Source organism: Mustela putorius, unplaced genomic scaffold, assembly GCF_011764305.1.
Source record: "Mustela putorius furo isolate JIRA1106 unplaced genomic scaffold, ASM1176430v1.1 tig00000095_pilon_pilon_pilon, whole genome shotgun sequence".
NCBI classification, from domain to species: Eukaryota; Metazoa; Chordata; class Mammalia; order Carnivora; family Mustelidae; genus Mustela; species Mustela putorius.
The window spans coordinates 36091453-36107916 of NW_025421280.1; the positions used below are offsets into that span (position 1 = coordinate 36091453).

General features: G+C 58.4%; 1 protein-coding gene across 1 annotated transcript in view; it reads left to right on the top strand.

Moving 5' to 3' along the window:
- Positions 1-15995, top strand: part of CERS4 (ceramide synthase 4) — a 31748-nt gene extending 15753 nt beyond the window's left edge. The window contains exons 2-11 of the mRNA XM_045085117.1: positions 7801-7974; positions 10932-11049; positions 11744-11862; positions 11960-12017; positions 12285-12335; positions 12687-12779; positions 13232-13360; positions 13640-13746; positions 15284-15440; positions 15546-15995. Of these exons, the coding sequence (XP_044941052.1) occupies positions 7802-7974; positions 10932-11049; positions 11744-11862; positions 11960-12017; positions 12285-12335; positions 12687-12779; positions 13232-13360; positions 13640-13746; positions 15284-15440; positions 15546-15722 (1182 nt within the window). The 5' untranslated portion in view covers position 7801 and the 3' untranslated portion in view covers positions 15723-15995. The remainder of the gene's footprint in view (positions 1-7800; positions 7975-10931; positions 11050-11743; positions 11863-11959; positions 12018-12284; positions 12336-12686; positions 12780-13231; positions 13361-13639; positions 13747-15283; positions 15441-15545) is intronic.
- The last annotated feature ends 469 nt before the right edge of the window (positions 15996-16464 follow it).

The following is a 16464-nucleotide window of genomic DNA, read 5'->3' on the forward strand; positions in this document are numbered from 1 at the left end:
CAGCCCCCTCACCACCCTGATGAGCTTCTGGTTCCAGCTCTCGCCCTTGCTGGCTAAATGGCCGGTAGCTTCTTGCTTTAAGCCTCGGGCTTCCCAGTTCTGAAATGGGGCAACAGGGAATCTCCTTTACTGGGATCGAGCTGACCTTGCCTGTTGAAACAGATGGTTTCTTTTTAAGTAGGCTCCACACCCAGTGAGGGGCTTGAACTCACAGCCCCAAGATCAAGAGTCACCCGCTCCTCCAACTGAGCCAATCAGGAGACCCGGTGGGGTTGGGTTTTTTTCTTTTCTAGAAGATCTAACCACCTGCACTGAAGTCCTCGCATCCACCCATCTGTCCATGTGTCTGCACTACTCATACCCATTCATTCGTCTGCTTAGCACTTAGTTGGCACCCGGTGTTGTGGGAGGCCCTAGCTTAGGATACTGCAGTGCCTAAAACAACATTCTAGCCTTCAGGAGTCTTATATCTTGGGTGAGGCAGAAAAACAAATAATAGATCAAATAGGACAAGAGGGCTGAAGGAACAAAACAGGATGAGGAGATGGAACAATACACAGGCTTCTTGGGTAGCGATCTGAGAAGATTTCTCTGAGCTGAGATGTGAATAATGAGCGCTGGACACAGGGATGTGTAGGGGAACAGCATGTGCAAAGGCCCTTGGTTAAGAATGAGCTTGGTGAACTGAACACAGCACATGCAAAAGCCCTGGGGCAGGAATGAGCTTTTTGAGCTAGGTATGTATATGTAAAGGTCCTGGGGTAGGAATGAGCTTAGTGAATTAGAAGGCCAGCAAGCAGCCATTGCCAACAGTTGAGTTGGTGGGGTGTGGGAGGGTGTATCAACAGAACCAGAGTATGGAGGGCAGACGTGTGTCGTCTTTTTTTTCTTATTTTTAAAAATTATTTAAAATTTATTTAGAGAAAGAAGAGGGAAAGAGAGACTCTTAAGCAGGCCCCACACCCAGCACAGAGCCTGACACAGGGCTTGATCTCACAACCCTGAGATCATTACCAGGGTGGAAATCAAGAGTCGGACACTCAACCAACTGAGCCACCCAGGCGCCCTCAACAGTGTGTCTAAATCTGAGGGGTTGGGGTGGGAGGCAGAGTCCTGGACCTGGGGCTGGGCAGGGAACACCACCCGTAGGGATTCTGCTCAGAGAGGTTCATGGTGGAGGAGCCAAGGCCAGCCACAGGGGACAGCCGGGGCCCAGGGCAGGGGAGGCTGTGGCTGTCTCCACACCACCCCCACTTAGCACATCATGTGTTCCCTGCCTGGGCCTCCAGCCGCGGGAGTCAGGTGACCCCCGGCAGCAGGCCAGGCTGCAGGAGCCCGGAGGGGTGGGTGTGTGTGTGTGTGTGTGTGTGTGTGTGTGTGTGTCCGTCCGTCCATCGTCACTGGGCAGCCCAGACATCTGGAGTCTGAATTGATTTCCTTTTTCACAACCCCGGGCAAGTCGTGCATTTCCAGCCAGGTTTAAAATAAAACAAACCTTCTGTGCACAGCCCTGCTCTGCTGGCCAGTCTGGGTGGCGCTCAGGACTTCCAGGGAGCAGGAAGGATGGAGTCCGCTCCCTCGGACCCCTGAGAGGGGACCGGGATCCTCCGCTCATCCTCCCCTGCCCGTACTATCACAAAGCCCTAATCCCTCTCTCTCCCCCGGTCTGAGGATATATTTTTAGCCACTCGGAAGGATTATCAGAGTCTGGCTCCCAGGTGGCAGGGGCAGGGCTGGGAGTGAGGCCAAAAAGGCTTCAAGACACAGCGGCCTTGCTGGGAGACTGGGGGGCAGGGCAGGGGTGATGGGGGCAGGGTAGGGGTGTGGGGGGTTGTAGGCTCAGGCTGGTTGGGCTGACCAGCCACTCCCTCACTCGGTGAGTCTCCAGATGACCCCTCAGTGGCCCTGGCTAAGCCCAGCCTGAGTTCATGAGCTACAGCTTGAAGGGAAAGCTGCAGAGGTCAGGGAGGTTCTGGGAAGAACCTTCCAGAATCTGCTGCAGGCCAGCACCCCACCTCCCCAGGCTGCCCCTCATCCCACCACCCCTCTCTGCTGCTAATAACATGCAGGTCAGTCCTACTTACCACTCACTCCACTGCCCCATGTGGAAAGGGTTCTTATTAGCCTATTTTACAGATGAGGAAACGGAGGCACAGAACAGCCTGCTTGCCTGCCTGAGGTTGATTGCCTGGTGAATGGGTGAGGCAGGAGTCACCTCGGCGTGGTACGGCCCCTGGCCCACACAACAAACTGGAAAGCAGGTGGTTTGGCTGTACCCATTTTTCAGATGGGGCAGCTGTATGGCAGAGTCCCAGGAAATGAGCAGAGGAAATGAACAAGGAAAATCTGAGCCTGAGCCTCCTTCCTTCCCGTCCTCTGGGAAGGAGGGCTCTGATGAGGGTCAGGTGGTGGGAGAAGAGAAGTCTGGGCCTTGCTGGTCGTGAATGTTTAGTAACAGCCGCACATGAGTCCCTCCTGTGTGCTAGGAGGGGACAGACAGACAGACAGGTTGGAGAAGGGGTAGGGCTTCCAGGGCTGAGACCTCTGCAGTCCAGGTGGGTCAGTCTAATGTGGACGCCAGAAAGGACCAGGCTTGCTTCAGCTGAGGGGACTGGGGCTCCAGGCTGGTCACGCATCCTTCCTTCTCCACCCCGGGCTGTCGCCAGAGAGCCTCCGTGACGAGCTCCCAACCTCACAGTGAGTGAAGCAGGACTGGGGGAGTGTGCTTCAACTAAATCCAATCAGGAGCTACTTCCAGGAGGAAGCAATAAATGAACTGGGTTTTGAGGGATGCCTAGGAGTTTGCCAGACAGACAGGGAAGGTGTATAAGCCCTGTGGAGACTGTTTCATGTTCTCAGCACCCAGCATAGGGCAATAAATATTCAATGGGCAGTCTAGGCAGAGGGCAGCACTTGCAAAAGGGGCTGTATGAAATCCTATGGTGTGGTGGGAGCCGAAAGTGTCAGGCAGTGAATGGGGGGCTTGAGAAGCCCAGGACATCAGTGGAGGCCTGAGATTGGAAGATGCCCGTAGTCTTGTGTGTTCCCCCTTGTCTCTGAAGCTCATCACGACTTGCTGGTGGCACAGAGGCAGTGGGTATTCATCTGGGCATCCTTGAGTGGGGGAAGCATATGGGGCAGGGGGCCAGGACTCCCGGGTATCTGCTTCAGCTCTGGCTGGCTGGGGGCTTTCCTGGGACTCCTTGCCTATTTGCATCTGCACTGGGCGGCAGAGGGAGGGAGGTCTGCTGAGAAAGTGGGAGGAGGCCAGAGGTACCATGCAGTAGATGTGGCTCCAGTTGGGAGGTGGGAATCCCAGGCTGGGCATGCGCCCTCAGGTGGGGGGTGAGGGCAGTGCACCAGATCAAGCCAACCTTGCCTGTCAGTGCAGCTAGTTTCTTGTAGAGCAATCAACCACCCAGACAGAAGACTCTGTGCCCATCTGTCCCTTCTGTCTGGGCCATCTGAGCCTGCTAGGTCTAGACTAGCCGCTGTCACATACCCTTGTTTGTCAGGCTGCTGGTGCTGCTCATCACCTCACTGACTGCCAGATGTCCCCCCCACCGCCATGGGGACTGCAGACTGCTCCTTCATCTCCGTCCCTCCCTGGGCTGGCCCATCCCTCCCCATGGACTTGAACGCCGGCCACATGCTGGTTCTGAGACCCAGACTCTCAGAATTTTTCTTTTTTCTGTATTTGACTTGTGATGTTATGATTTATAGTAAGAAAGAAATATTTGTTCTTTGTCTCCGGTCTCACACTGAACTCCTAAAACCCTTGGAATTTCCAGCGATGGGGGTGATCTAGGTGTCCTTTGTTAGGTTGACATGGCCGACTTTGGGAAAGCCTCTGGGGCACCAGGGTGGGTGGCAGGGTTGTCAGGGAAGGCAAAGAGTGAAGAGAGAGACAGTAGAAATTTCGTGCGGGCCCCTCCCACCTCCAGGGAGGGGAAGGGGCTGCAGGCTGACTCACTGGGCAGTGAGCAATGATTTAATCGAGCATGCCTTTGTAATGAACCTCCCCAGAAACCCAAAGGGCGAGGTTCAGACAGCTTCTTGGTTGGTGCGTGCATGGAAATTTGGGGAGAGTGATGCACGTGGAGGTGGGGGCCCCCCCTCCACCTTGCTGTCTACGTCTCTTCCATCGGGCCGTTCCTGAGTTGTGTCCTTGTCTAATGAACCGGTGACCTAGTAAGTAAACTTCTTTCCAAGTTCTGTGAGCCCCTCTAGTGAATTACTCAAAACCTCCAGGAGGGGGTCGGGGGGCCTCTGGTTTACAGCCAGTTGGCCAGAAGCACAGGTGACGAATTCATGTAGACACACCTGGCGGCAGAAGTGGGGGGACAGTCTCTGTAGGACTGAGCCCCTTACCCCATGGGATCTGACCCCACCTCCAGGTCCAGTGTCAGAACTGAGTTGAGTCCCGTGGACAAGCCCACAAGGTGGGATTGGAATCAGATGGTGGACTCTTAAAATGCAGGCATTTTCATGAGCAGGAGAAAAGGGCCCACACCAGAGATGGATGACTCAGGGAATTTCCTCAACCAGAAGAGCACTGGCTCGGATCGGGAGACGGAACATGCCAGCCTTAGGCAACCCCACAGGGCCCCTCTGGTCACTGTCCCAAAGGCAGCCGCCTGTCCCGATGCCCAGCAGTGTGGTCACGGACTAATGCCCCCTAAAGACGCCACGTCCTGATCCTGGAGCTTTGTGTGACGAAGGGGTCTAGAGGTTGCTGATGGTGTGGGGGCTGACCCCGGATTCCCCGGTGACTCAGTGTCATCCCAGCAGCCTTTATAAGGGGGAGGCAGGAGGGTCAGAGAGAGAGATGTTGGCTTGGAAGACAAAGATGGGACCTTCATCCAGGGAGTGCAAGTGGTTTCTAGAAGCCAGAAAAGGCAGGAATGGATTCTTCCCCAGAGCTCCGAAGGAGCCCAGCCCTGCCCAACCTTGCACTCAGCCCAGCGAGACCCCATTTCAGACTCCTGAGCCCCAGAACCATGAGAGAACACATCTGCCACTGCGTTAGTGGTAACCTGCGACAGTGGCTGCGGGACACAGATGCCGCCATCCTCGGGCCGTTTTGCCTGCTGTTGAACTTGATAAAAATGGAATTCTCTGTGTGCGTCTCTGCCCTGCATCGGGCTCTCTGCTCAGCGGGGAGCCTGCTTCCCCTTCTCTCTCTGCCTGCCTCTCTGCCTACTGGTGATCTCTCTCTCTCTCTGTCAGATAAATAAGTAAAATCTTAAATAAACAAACAGGGGCGCCTGGGTGGCTCAGTGTGTTAAAGCCTGGGATCAAGCCCCGCATCCGGCTCTCTGCTCTGCCAGGAGCCTGCTTCCTCCTCTCTCTGCCTGCCTCTCTGCCTACTTGTGATCTCTGTCTGTCAAATGAATAAATAAAATCTTTAAACAAACAAACAAAGAAGTCTCTGGAAACCTGCCCCTCCTCTCTACCCCCTTCCAGTGGACAGCACCTCCTTCTGGCCTCCGAAAGGCCACTTCCCACGAGGCTGCCAACACCCCATGGCTTGTGTCCTTATCTAAAATAAAACCCAGGGCCACAGAACCCCCGGACATCCAGAAAACAGTTTGGCCGCTGCTTATGAAGTCAGATGGGCGGCTTCCCTGCCGGGCTGACCCGGGAGATGTGTCTGCTCGTAATCGCTGTATTCCTAATCACCCCAAATGGGAAGCATTCCAGTTGCCATCAACAAGCAGATGGTACATATCCACGATTTGGGGGCAGCGGGGCGGCGGGGGGAGCTACCAGTAGATGCTATGACACACAAATCTCAAAACGGTTCCCCAGAGCGAAAGCAGCCAGACAGGAAGACGGAGTGTGTGATTCTGTTTATAGGAAGTTCTAGCGCAGACAGGATGAATGCATGGTGGGAACGAAAGTCAGAAGCCAGGTTACCTTTAGCTGGAGGAGATGGAGGTTGACCACAGAGGGGCATGGAGAGCTTTGCGGGGGGAGGAGGATGTGTCCGTGGTTGGAGGCTGCGTCACGCGGCTGCCTGTATTTGTTCGGACTCGGCAACCGTTCGGTGAAGGATTTATGCATTTCGCTCTAGCAGATTTTACCTTGAAAGAAAAAAAAAACCCATTAGCAAATATTGAAGCCTAGCTAATGATCTGCGTGCTGAAATATTTAGGGGTGATGCAGCTTGATGTCTGCTGCTTGTTTTAAAATGCATCCAGGAAAATAAGATGGCCTGATCTGGGGGGGGGGGCGGTGGGGGGAATGGATGCACTCGCAGATATCCGATAGAGCAGACAGAGCAAACTGTGGGCGGCAGAATCTAGTGCTGGGGTGTAGGAGTTCACTGTAAATTCTTCCAACTTTTATGTAGGTTTGAAATTTTTCATCACGAATGTCATCCCAACTCCTCCCTGAAGCCCACAGGCCCGGCACGACCTGCCCCTGTCCCCTTCCCTCTCCCCCCCACCTTGCTCATTCTGCTCCAGGGGCCTCTTGCTCTTCCCCTAACACTCTATGAGCTCAGTCCTGCCTCAGGGCCTTTGCACCTGCTGCTGCTTTCTCTGAAAGTCCCTCCCTACTACCACTACTCTCCTCTGCGTAAACCCAGGCCCTTCTCATCTCTGGGTCTCTGCCTAGAAGGCATCTCCTTAGACTTTCATTGGTCACCTCGTTTAAAATCGTGGTACCCTGCTCATTTTCTACCAGGCCTCATCACACGGTCCTGTCTCATTTACGAATCTGTATACTTGTGTGTTGGCTGCCCCCCGTATGGGGACAGGAATATGTCTGCTTTTTTCCCTGATGTGTCCCTAACACCTAGCTGCATGCTGGCATGAACAAGTCAATCAGAGAACACCTTGTGGATGGACAGACAGATGGACAGTCGGGCAGGCACATGGATGGATGGACAGATGGACAGATGGGTAGATGGACAGACAGATGGGCAGGCAGGTGGATGGATGAACATACAACTGGATGGACGGATAGATGGATGGTGGGTGGGTGGGTTGGTTGGTAGGTAGATGAATTGGAGGGACACGTGGATGGACAGACATCAGCAGGTAACGTGGGTGTTTAGATGGATGGATGGATGGATGGACAGACATAAGGATGAACAAACCTCCCAAGCGGGGGCTAGTGTGGGGGTCCAGGCACTTGTCTTAAGATCTCGGGAAAGGGCAAAGCTGCTTGGGCGCCTCAAGATGGCTGTCGGAAAGCCTTCTTGGTGGAAGGAAAGCTCACTTAATTGCGGCTCCAGTGATCAGGCAGGCACCGTCACGCACCAGGGACTCTTGCCCAGCCGCAGCCCAGCCTCACAGCCAGCGGGGCTGCTGACCTTCACACCCGGAAGGATGCTCAGGAAGGGAATTGCGGATTTCCTCAGCTTCTCACCTTTGGGCTGCCTTGGAGACACCTTCCCACAATGGCGGGACACCTCCCGTGACATTGGAGAACTCGAGTTTATGACCCCAGTCAGCCAGTCCCTTGACTTCCAGCCACCTTTTTTTGCACCTGTGAAGTGCAGAGCACTAACTCTTTTCATGAGGTGTGTCTCTGGGACCAGCAGGCAGGGAGACACTTTGCCTAAGTGGGCTGGGCTCCCAGGTGGGCTGCTGTCCCTGTATGACAAATGAACTTGAGATTCAGAGCCGGCAGGTCACTTGCCTGAGGGCACACAGCGCAAGTCTCTCTTTCACACCGGTTGTCATAAAGTCAAGGTTGCGGGGGCGGGGCGTTGGGGCACAAGGGGGTGAGGATGGGGTGGTGGGCCCTCCCACACGCTGAGCTCCCACTAACGGGACCCTGTGCCCACAGGATGTTGTCCAGCCTCAGCGAATGGTTTTGGCAGGAGAGGCTGTGGCTGCCGCCCAACAACACGTGGGCTGCCCTAGAGGACCGGGATGGCCTGGTCTATCCTCACGCCCGCGACTTGCTGGCAGCCCTGCCCGTGGCGCTGGCCCTGGTGGTCATGCGCTTGGCCTTCGAGAGGTGAGTTTATGCCTCGCGGTGGTGCCTGGCCCTGTTGTCCTCCCCTGTGCACAGTGCTCACCCTGGCCAACTGTCCTGTGTTGTTTCGTCCTCATGTGTCCTGGATAGAGCCTGGTTTGGAGCTGGCGTGCCTTTCCTGGCACCCCCCTTGCCCCTAGCTGCTACCACCCACACTCCTCCAGCCTCTGAGGGCTGGTTCCCTGTCACCATGGCCGCTGCTCCGGTCTGGAGGCACCTGCATCTTTGGCAAACCTGGGGGGCGGGGGGGTGGGGGAGTGGGCCTGGAGGGCGCGTTCTTGCTTTGCTGACCACGTAAGGGTCTGCAGAGGCCAGTCAGTGAGCAAAGAAACGTGTTTTTTTTTTTTTTAAGATTTTATTTATTTGAGAGAAAGAGGGCACAAGGCCTGGGGGTCGGGCAGGGGGCTAGGGTATAGGGAGAAGCAGAGACTCCCCACCGAGCAGGAAGCCTGCTGCAGTTGGGGGAGGGGAGCAGCACCATTCCAGGACCCTGAGATCATGACCTGAGCTGCTTACCCAGCCGAGCCACCCAGACCTGCTTCTCGCCCACTCCCTCCTGCCTCTCTCCTATGGGCAACGTGACCCTCCACCCCTCCTTCCTGGCTCCTAAGGCTTCCCTCCTCCCTTTGTAGCAAAGGAAGGAGCAAAAAGCACTGGTTTCCCCTTTTGTGCCGTAAACCACCCCACCCCACCCCCGGCGGTCCCCACCCCCAATCTCTTGCAGCCTGCTGGTGCCCACACCCCTGAGTGTTTGCCGCAACCCCCCGCCCCACAGGTTCCCAGCAACCTGGTTCCCAAACTCTGTAGATTTTCAGTCATTTCTCATGGGACCCAGACACTGCTTCCAACCGAGCCTCCTCCTCTTTTCCTGGCTGGCTGTCTCCTGGGTGTGGGCATCTCTCTGGGGTCCCTTTCCTGGGTCCCAGGTACTTCCCACCAATTCTGTAGTTACAGCTTTCAGACCTGTTCTGCCAGGCCCCTTTGCTGCCGGCACCCCCATGATCCAACCCCCCCGCCCCCATGATCAGCTGCCTCCCCAAGATTCCCTCTCCGGCCTCCCGCCCCACGCCCTGCCCTCTGCAGGTCCGCTACTCCCTATGTGGCCACCCAGCCTTTGCACTCTGTCCTCTGCAGTCCCTTCAAAGCTGGGTTGCAGAAATGCCCACCAGACCCCTCCGCCATCCCTCCCCCCACTCTCCAGAGCCCTTATCCCCCTTCAACCCCCTCCACAGCCCCCGGAATCCCCCCTCCCCCCGCTTTGGGTCCCTGGCTTTGCCCTCCCCTGATGACAGGGACTCGGGAACATTCTACTTCTTGCTTTGTCTCTCCAGGCCAGGCTTCCTGGATATAGGCTGGACCCCAGGAGACCCAGGGAATACCCACAGAGGTTGTATTTTTGTCACAGATACCCTCTGAGCGCCTACTGTGTGCCCACCATTGCTCTGAGCAGCTTACGCATCCTAAGGCAGCCCTTAGCGCAACCCCGTGAGGCGGCACTAATGCTCTCCCCATTCCACAGAATAGGAAATGGAGGCACAGAGGTTGAGGGACCAGCCTGTGGTCACCCCAGAGGGAGAGTCTTCTGGGACTGAGGCCTTTGCCTAAGGGGTTCTAAGAGGCTCGAGTCAGGAGGGGGGGCACCTTTCCTGCAGGGCAGGGACGACAGGAGACCTGGCCCGATTCACTACTGGAGCGTGGAGTGAGCGGTTGTTTATTTAACTGATGGCCTCATCAGACGTAGGTGGGGTGTGTTCACATCCCAGAGGTGTCCTTTTATTTTTTTTTATTTTTTTCAGAGGTGTCCTTTTAAAGGGCCATGGGGATGGGATAGCTTTGGTGAAGTTTGGAATATAGGGCAGGTTCAGTGGGGGTGGGGTCGGGAGCCAAGAAAGAATTCTTGAGACCTCTTTGGTGCAAAATGGTGGTTTATTAAAGCTCCGGGGACGGGCGCTGGAGGCAGCCGAAAGCTGCTGCACTGGGCTTGTGAGGGATTAGGTACCAGGGGTTAGGGAGGTAAGGAACAAGGTTTTAAAAGAGCTTTCCTATGCTAAAAAGGACCTTTGATACCAGAGGGCTTGCCATTGTCAGGTTCAGGAGGGTGTTTTCCCCTCTAGCAAGGCTTTACCCTTAAGATAGTTGGGAGATTCTTGGAAGAATGGCACACACGAGTCCCACCCAGGACTGGGGGTGGGGGGAGCTCACAGGGTGACAGCTTCTGCTTTGTCCTCAGCCGGCCTTCTGTCCCCTCATCAGCTTTTCCAAGGTCGAAGGCAGAGGTTTTGGCCATTTTTAAAGTCAATGCTGGGCCCATCTGCTCCTCCCTAGCCGGGCAGCCCTGGGCATCGCTCTGACCTGTCTGAGCCCTGTTTGCCCATCAGGACAGTGGGGACTCTGACAGTAGAGTCAGACGAGCCGCAGCTGATGCGGATTTGTACCCATGCTCGGCACTCAAGAAATGACAGTCCCCTCCTCCCCCACGTCCTGTCACTGTTGCGCTGGAAGGAGTTCCTTGCTGAGCTGCCCTGAGCCTCAGTTTCCCCAAATGCAGGCTGATGGTCGGTGGGTATGAAGTGCTGGGGGACACCCCCCCCCTTGTGGGACATGTGGTGACGGGCCAGGGACCAGGGACCTCTGCCTGTCTACACCGCTCCTGCCTGTGGGGACCCCTGAGCCAGGCAGGGGACAGACAGGGACCCAGACCATGAGACAGACAGTGAGGAGGCCCTTCTTCCTGATGGGGACTGTGTGAAGCTACCTGAGACCCCGCAAGTTAACCTTCACACCCCCACCCTGAAGACCGGTCACCCAACTGCCTTTTCTTAGGTTTGGTCCCAGTGCCGTGGCCGGGCTACCCCTCGGGGCTCCCAGCATGTGACCCGGCCCCTTTGAGCCTCAGTTTCCCCACCTAGATTGACAGGCTCTGTCTCCCCTGCACCCAGATTTGTTGGCCTGCCCCTGGGCCGGCTGCTCGGTGTGCGTGATCAGACCAGGAGGCCGGCGAGGCCCAATGCCACTCTGGAGAAGTACTTCCTCACAGAAGGGTGGAAACCCAAGGAGGTGAGAGCCCCCCTCTGCCCCCCTCCATCCCCTTCGGCCAGCCCAGGCCCCCTTGTGGGCGGGGCCTGGGGAATGGGATGTGGCCCTGTTGCCAGGAACAGGGAAGTCCAGGGCCGGCTCTGCACACCCACAGTGCTCCTACCCCCAGGCCACCAGTGGGCAGATCCTGCGACTGCGGGGCTGGGGAGCTGGGGGCGGTTGGGGGGTGCTGGTATCTCCTGAGCTGGTGAGGAGAGGAAGACCTGACTGACTGATGGGGTTGGGGGGAGACCACAGCAGGCCTGGGACACCTCCGCATTCCCGTCTGTACTGTGCTCTGGCTGTCCCTATGCAGGACCTTCCTCCCTCCCTGGTCACCCTCTCTCTACAGGTAGGGGTGGGAGGCGAGGTCGCAACTGCCTGCCTGGGGTGGGGGTAAGACCGGACTTTTCTGGAAGGGTAGAGGAAAACCTGTGCTCCACCGCCGCCCCCTTTCTTAGTCCCGGTCCCTGTCAGCCACCTGTCTCTCCTGTGAGCGGGGCTGGCTTGTATACGGCCTGTTTCGGGGGGCCGCCTCCGTGTCTACAGGCAGACAGTCCCACAGGCAAGGTCTGGGGGAGCAGGGGAAGGGGTAACGCGGCCGGGTCTCATCTGTCCTGGGACAGGGACAGGAAGGAAGCCACCTCTGTGACCTCCCCCACTCACCCCTCCCCAGCACCAGATGGCCGTCCTCGCGGTCCAGTGCGGCCTCACGCTGCCACAGATCCAGCGCTGGTTCCGGAGGCGCCGGAACCAGGACCGGCCCTCCCTGACCAAGAAGTTCTGCGAGGCCAGGTGAGCCCGGGGCTGGGGGGAAGCGGGGGGCGCTGGGGGTGCAGGGGGAAGCGGGCGCCTCCGGTGGCTGCCTCACGGGCTCCCTCCCCGCCTGCAGCTGGAGGTTCAGCTTCTACTTCTGCTCCTTCTTCGGAGGCTTGTCGGTCCTCTACCACGTGAGTGCGCCGATGCACTGGGCCCGGACTGGGGGGTGTGGAGGGGTGCGGGCAGAGGGGGGAGCTCGTGCAAAAGCACAGGGAGGGGAGAGCACTGGGAACGGGCGTGGCGGACATCCACGTGCCTGGGAGGACACACCATGCCCGGGAACTGGGGGTCCAGAATGAGAGCAAGCGGCCCTGGGGATACCCCACCCACCCACCCCCGCGGTAGAGGGCTGGGCAACCTCTGACCTCTGAGCAGCCTCAGACTCCGTGTCCCTGCAGGAGTCATGGCTGTGGGCACCGGTCATGTGCTGGGACAATTACCCAAATCAGGTGAGTGGCAGGGAGAGCCCGGAGGCTGGTGGGGGCTTGGGGTGGTCAGAGTTCCTTCAGCCACAGCCGGGAGAGCCAAACCCAGACATGACATGACTCCCCTCCAGGTTCCGATCTATATTTTTGCCTCCCCTTTGGGATGGATAGGGGCCAGACTCCGGGAAACGGGGAGCAGGAGCTGCCGCAGAACCACTGCCCTTGCCTACCTCCGGGGACAGGGATCTCACTCCTTCTTCACTCATTGGGATTCAAGGGTCCTGGTTCTGAGCAATGGAGGAGGGCCCTGGGGAGCCTCCCTGCCCCTGGGGAGCCTCCACCCCCCACAGCTAACCTTGGCGGACACCCCTGCAGCCCTTGCAACCGGCCCTGTACTACTGGTACCTCCTGGAGCTGAGTTTCTACGTCTCACTGCTGATCACGCTGCCCTTTGATGTCAGACGCAAGGTGAGGCCTGGCTGGGAAGTGACGCGGGAAGAGGGGAAACGGACCCAGTCTTGCATGTGGGATGGCCTCACCGCCTACCCTGAGACCCCCTGGTGCCTCAGGTGGGAGACCCAGAGTCCACAGAGTACAGACGCCAGGGGCGCCTGGGTGGCTCAGTCGTTACACGTCCGTCTGTGGCTCAGGTCATGATCCCAGGATCCTGGGACTGAGCCCCGCATCAGGCTCCCTGCTCTTTGGGAGGCCTGCTTCTCCCTCTCCCACTCCCCCTGCTTGTGTTCCCTCTCTCGCTGTGTCTTTCTGTCAAACAAATAAATAAAAGCTTTTTTAAAAAAAAGTACAGACGCCAGCCAACCAGCTCCCTGCGAGGGCCTCCACCCATCCCGGCGGGGTGTCCCCCCCCCCACCCCGCACCACCCGGCCTCATCCCTGCTGTGACCCGCTGTCTCCCGCAGGATTTCAAGGAGCAGGTGACACACCACTTCGTGACCATCCTGCTGATCTCGTTCTCCTACAGTTCAAACCTGCTGCGCATCGGCTCTCTGGTGCTGCTGCTGCACGACGCCTCTGACTACCTCCTGGAGGTGGACCTGGCCCAGCCCGACCCTCCCCCCGCCCCCCCCACAACACCCTCCCCCAACACCCTAGCCCTTTGTGAGGCCACGCCCCCGGCCACGAGGCCACGCCCCCTCGTGGCTTGCGGGGGGGGGGGCGGTGGAAATGAAGGTTCTCACGCTCCGCACTACACCTTTCTACACAGTTCCTGGAGAGGAGGCCCCGCCCTTTCCCAGTGCCCTGCTTCTCACCTACTTTCCTGTCCCCATCATTGGCCTGAGGCCGGTTCTCTCTGTTGCCCTCCGCAGGCTGGCAAGATGTTCAATTACACGCACTGGCGGAAAGTGTGCGACACCCTCTTCATCATCTTCTCCTTGGTCTTCTTCTATACTCGCCTCGTGCTCTTCCCTACGCAGTGAGCACGCCGTTGGGGGAGCAGGGAGGGAGGGCATGTCTGAGATCCAGGCCTGCCTCCCTCTGGGTTTCCTGACCCATGGACTTGGGGCTGTGGGCTGGGTGGCTTCCAGGAGAAGGCAAGGAAAGGTGTTCCTGGAACTGGGCACAGCATGTGCAAAGACCCGGTGGTAGGAGAGACAGAAGTCTGGACTCAGTCATTCCCCCCTGTGCCTGGAACATGGAGCAGGAGGCAGGGTTGGGCACCCACTCACTAAAGTCTGCCCAGTCTGTTTGCTGATGAGGGAGCAAGGTGAAGATACCTGCTCAGGTGGGGCTAATGTGTGTGGGGGTGGGGGGGACTATAGTAAATAAGGCAAACAGGTAGAATCTAAAGCATGAGAGAATGACGTGCTAAAGAGAAAGTGAGGTTGAGAAGGGCACAGGGAGTGCGTTGGTAGTTGGAATTAGGCTGGTCAGGGAAAAGGCAGCATTCATTGGGAAGGACTGGAGGGAGAGAACTTAAGACCGATCTTATGGAAAGAGTGGTCAAAACAGCAGGCACAGCATGTGCAAAGGCCCCGGGGCAGAACTGGGCCTGGTGTGGAGGTATGGCACGGAGGCCCCTGTGGGTGGAGCAGAGTGAGTGAGGAGGGGACGGGGCAGGTCATTTGGGGCTTTGGGGTTCTCCGGGAGGACTTGGGCTTTTACCCCAATGACGAGGGAGCCCTGGAGGTTTGTGGGCAGAGGAGGGACATACCCACGGGCTCACAGGCGCCCTCTGCTGGCTGCTGGGGAATAGCGGATGAGAGGCCTGAGCAGGAACTGTGGGGGCCCAGGGAGGTCAAGCGGAGGGGACTGGGCTGGCCCAGGTGAGCCATGGTGGGGCTGGACCAGTGCAGGTGACAGAGGTGGGTACAGTCAGAGTCATCGAGGCTCATGAAATGGGTATGAGGCCGGAGTTGCTGCTTGAGGAACAGGTGCGCAGCTGTGGCTGTGCTGGTTTGCAGGGTCTGTGGGGGGACTTAGAAATGTCATGGAGAAGGCATGAGCACACCAGCCTGGGGTTCTGGACAGAGACGTACGTGTCTAGAGTTTGTAGCCACAAGCCTGGAGGAGGTCACTGGGTGACCTGGAGCCCTCGATATTTGCAGGCTGGGGGAGCCTGTGGAGGAAACAGAGGGCTGTGGGTCCCTGAAGGCCCAGGAAGAGAGAGCCAGCTGCCCGAGCAAGGCTGGCTCATGGTGGCCCCACAGCCAAGCCAGGGGGCAGGGCAGGGCAGAAGCTCACTGCCTGGGGGACCAGGGTGGGGGAGGGAGCAGCTGGGCCACTAAGCATCCCCTTGGGGTTCATGTGTGTTCTGACAAGTTAATATGACCAGGCAAGAAGGGCACTTAAATGCCCAGCTAAAGAATATCACTTTCTCTGGGGGGTGGGGGGGGGGCAGCAGAGGGAGCCATGGTAGGTTGTAGAGCAAGGAGGGTCACACAAGTTAGAGGTTCCAAGGACTGGGGGCCTTGGTGGCAGCTGAAGCCCGTCTCCCCACTCCCCTGCTGTAGGATCCTCTACACCACCTACTACGAGTCCATCGCCAAGTGGGGCCCCTTCTTCGGCTACTACTTCTTCAATGTCCTCCTGGTGATGCTGCAGCTGCTGCACGTGTTCTGGTCGTGCCTCATCCTCCGCATGATCTACAGCTTCGTGAAGAAAGGCCGGGTAGGGCCGGGGTAGGGCAGGGTGGGCGGGACCGGGGGGGGGGCCGCCTGCGGGTGCCTCCCTCCAGCCCCCGGCCCAAGCCTCATGCCCCGCCCCGCCCCGCAGATGGAGAAGGACGTGCGCAGCGACGTGGAGGAGTCCGATTCGAGCGACGGGGAGGCGGTCCCCGAGCACCTGCCGCTGAAGAACGGCGCGGCTGCCAGGCCCGGGGCGGCCCCGACCGACGGCCCTCGGAGCCGGACGGCTGGGCGGCTGGCCAACGGGCACACGCCGGCCACATAGCTCGCAGAGGCCCAGCCTTGAGGGCCGCCCCCAGTGCCCCATAGCTGGGATTTGGCTGGGGGCGGCTGGACTGGTGGCCCTGGGGCCAGCTCTGGAGACTGGGATGGCCCTCGCCCGGGGGAGGGGAGAGGGCTCATGATCTGTCTCCAGCCCCTTCCTTCTGCCTGCCCTGCCCTGCCCTGCCCTTGGGCAACTGGACAGAGCCGGGGAGGGTGGGCAGCAGCGGAGGGCCCAGCTCCAGGCTGAAAGGGGCCCAATAAAACTTGAATGGAACCAGCTTCTCTGAGAGCTTATGTCCCTGTTAAGAGTCCCTGGTCCATCCCCAGAGGCCCCAAGGGGACTCTAATTACCCTACTGATGAGACACCTTCACCCCAAAACACACGTGCACCCCCAGGGGACTCAGCAAGCAGTGTGCGTGGGGACGCCCCCCCACCCCAGGTGAGTCCCTACTGGGCTCACGCAAGTGAGAGGCTGGGCGGCCCCTGCTCAAGGCTGGCAGAGTTCCAGGGCCTTCCTGGGGACAGTGAAATCAGGCCCAGGGGCTGAGGTCCTGTGGCCCTCCACAGGTTCAGCCTGGGTAAGGCCGCCCCCTCCTGCAGGAGCTCTGCGGGAAAGGAAGGCGTTGAGGGTCCAGGAACCACGCGACAGCCCCACACCCCACCCAAGGCCACTGCAGAGGAGGCCTGGGAGCCAGAGGTGGCAGAGGACAGGGACCCTGGGGAGAGGAAGTGTGTTAGAGG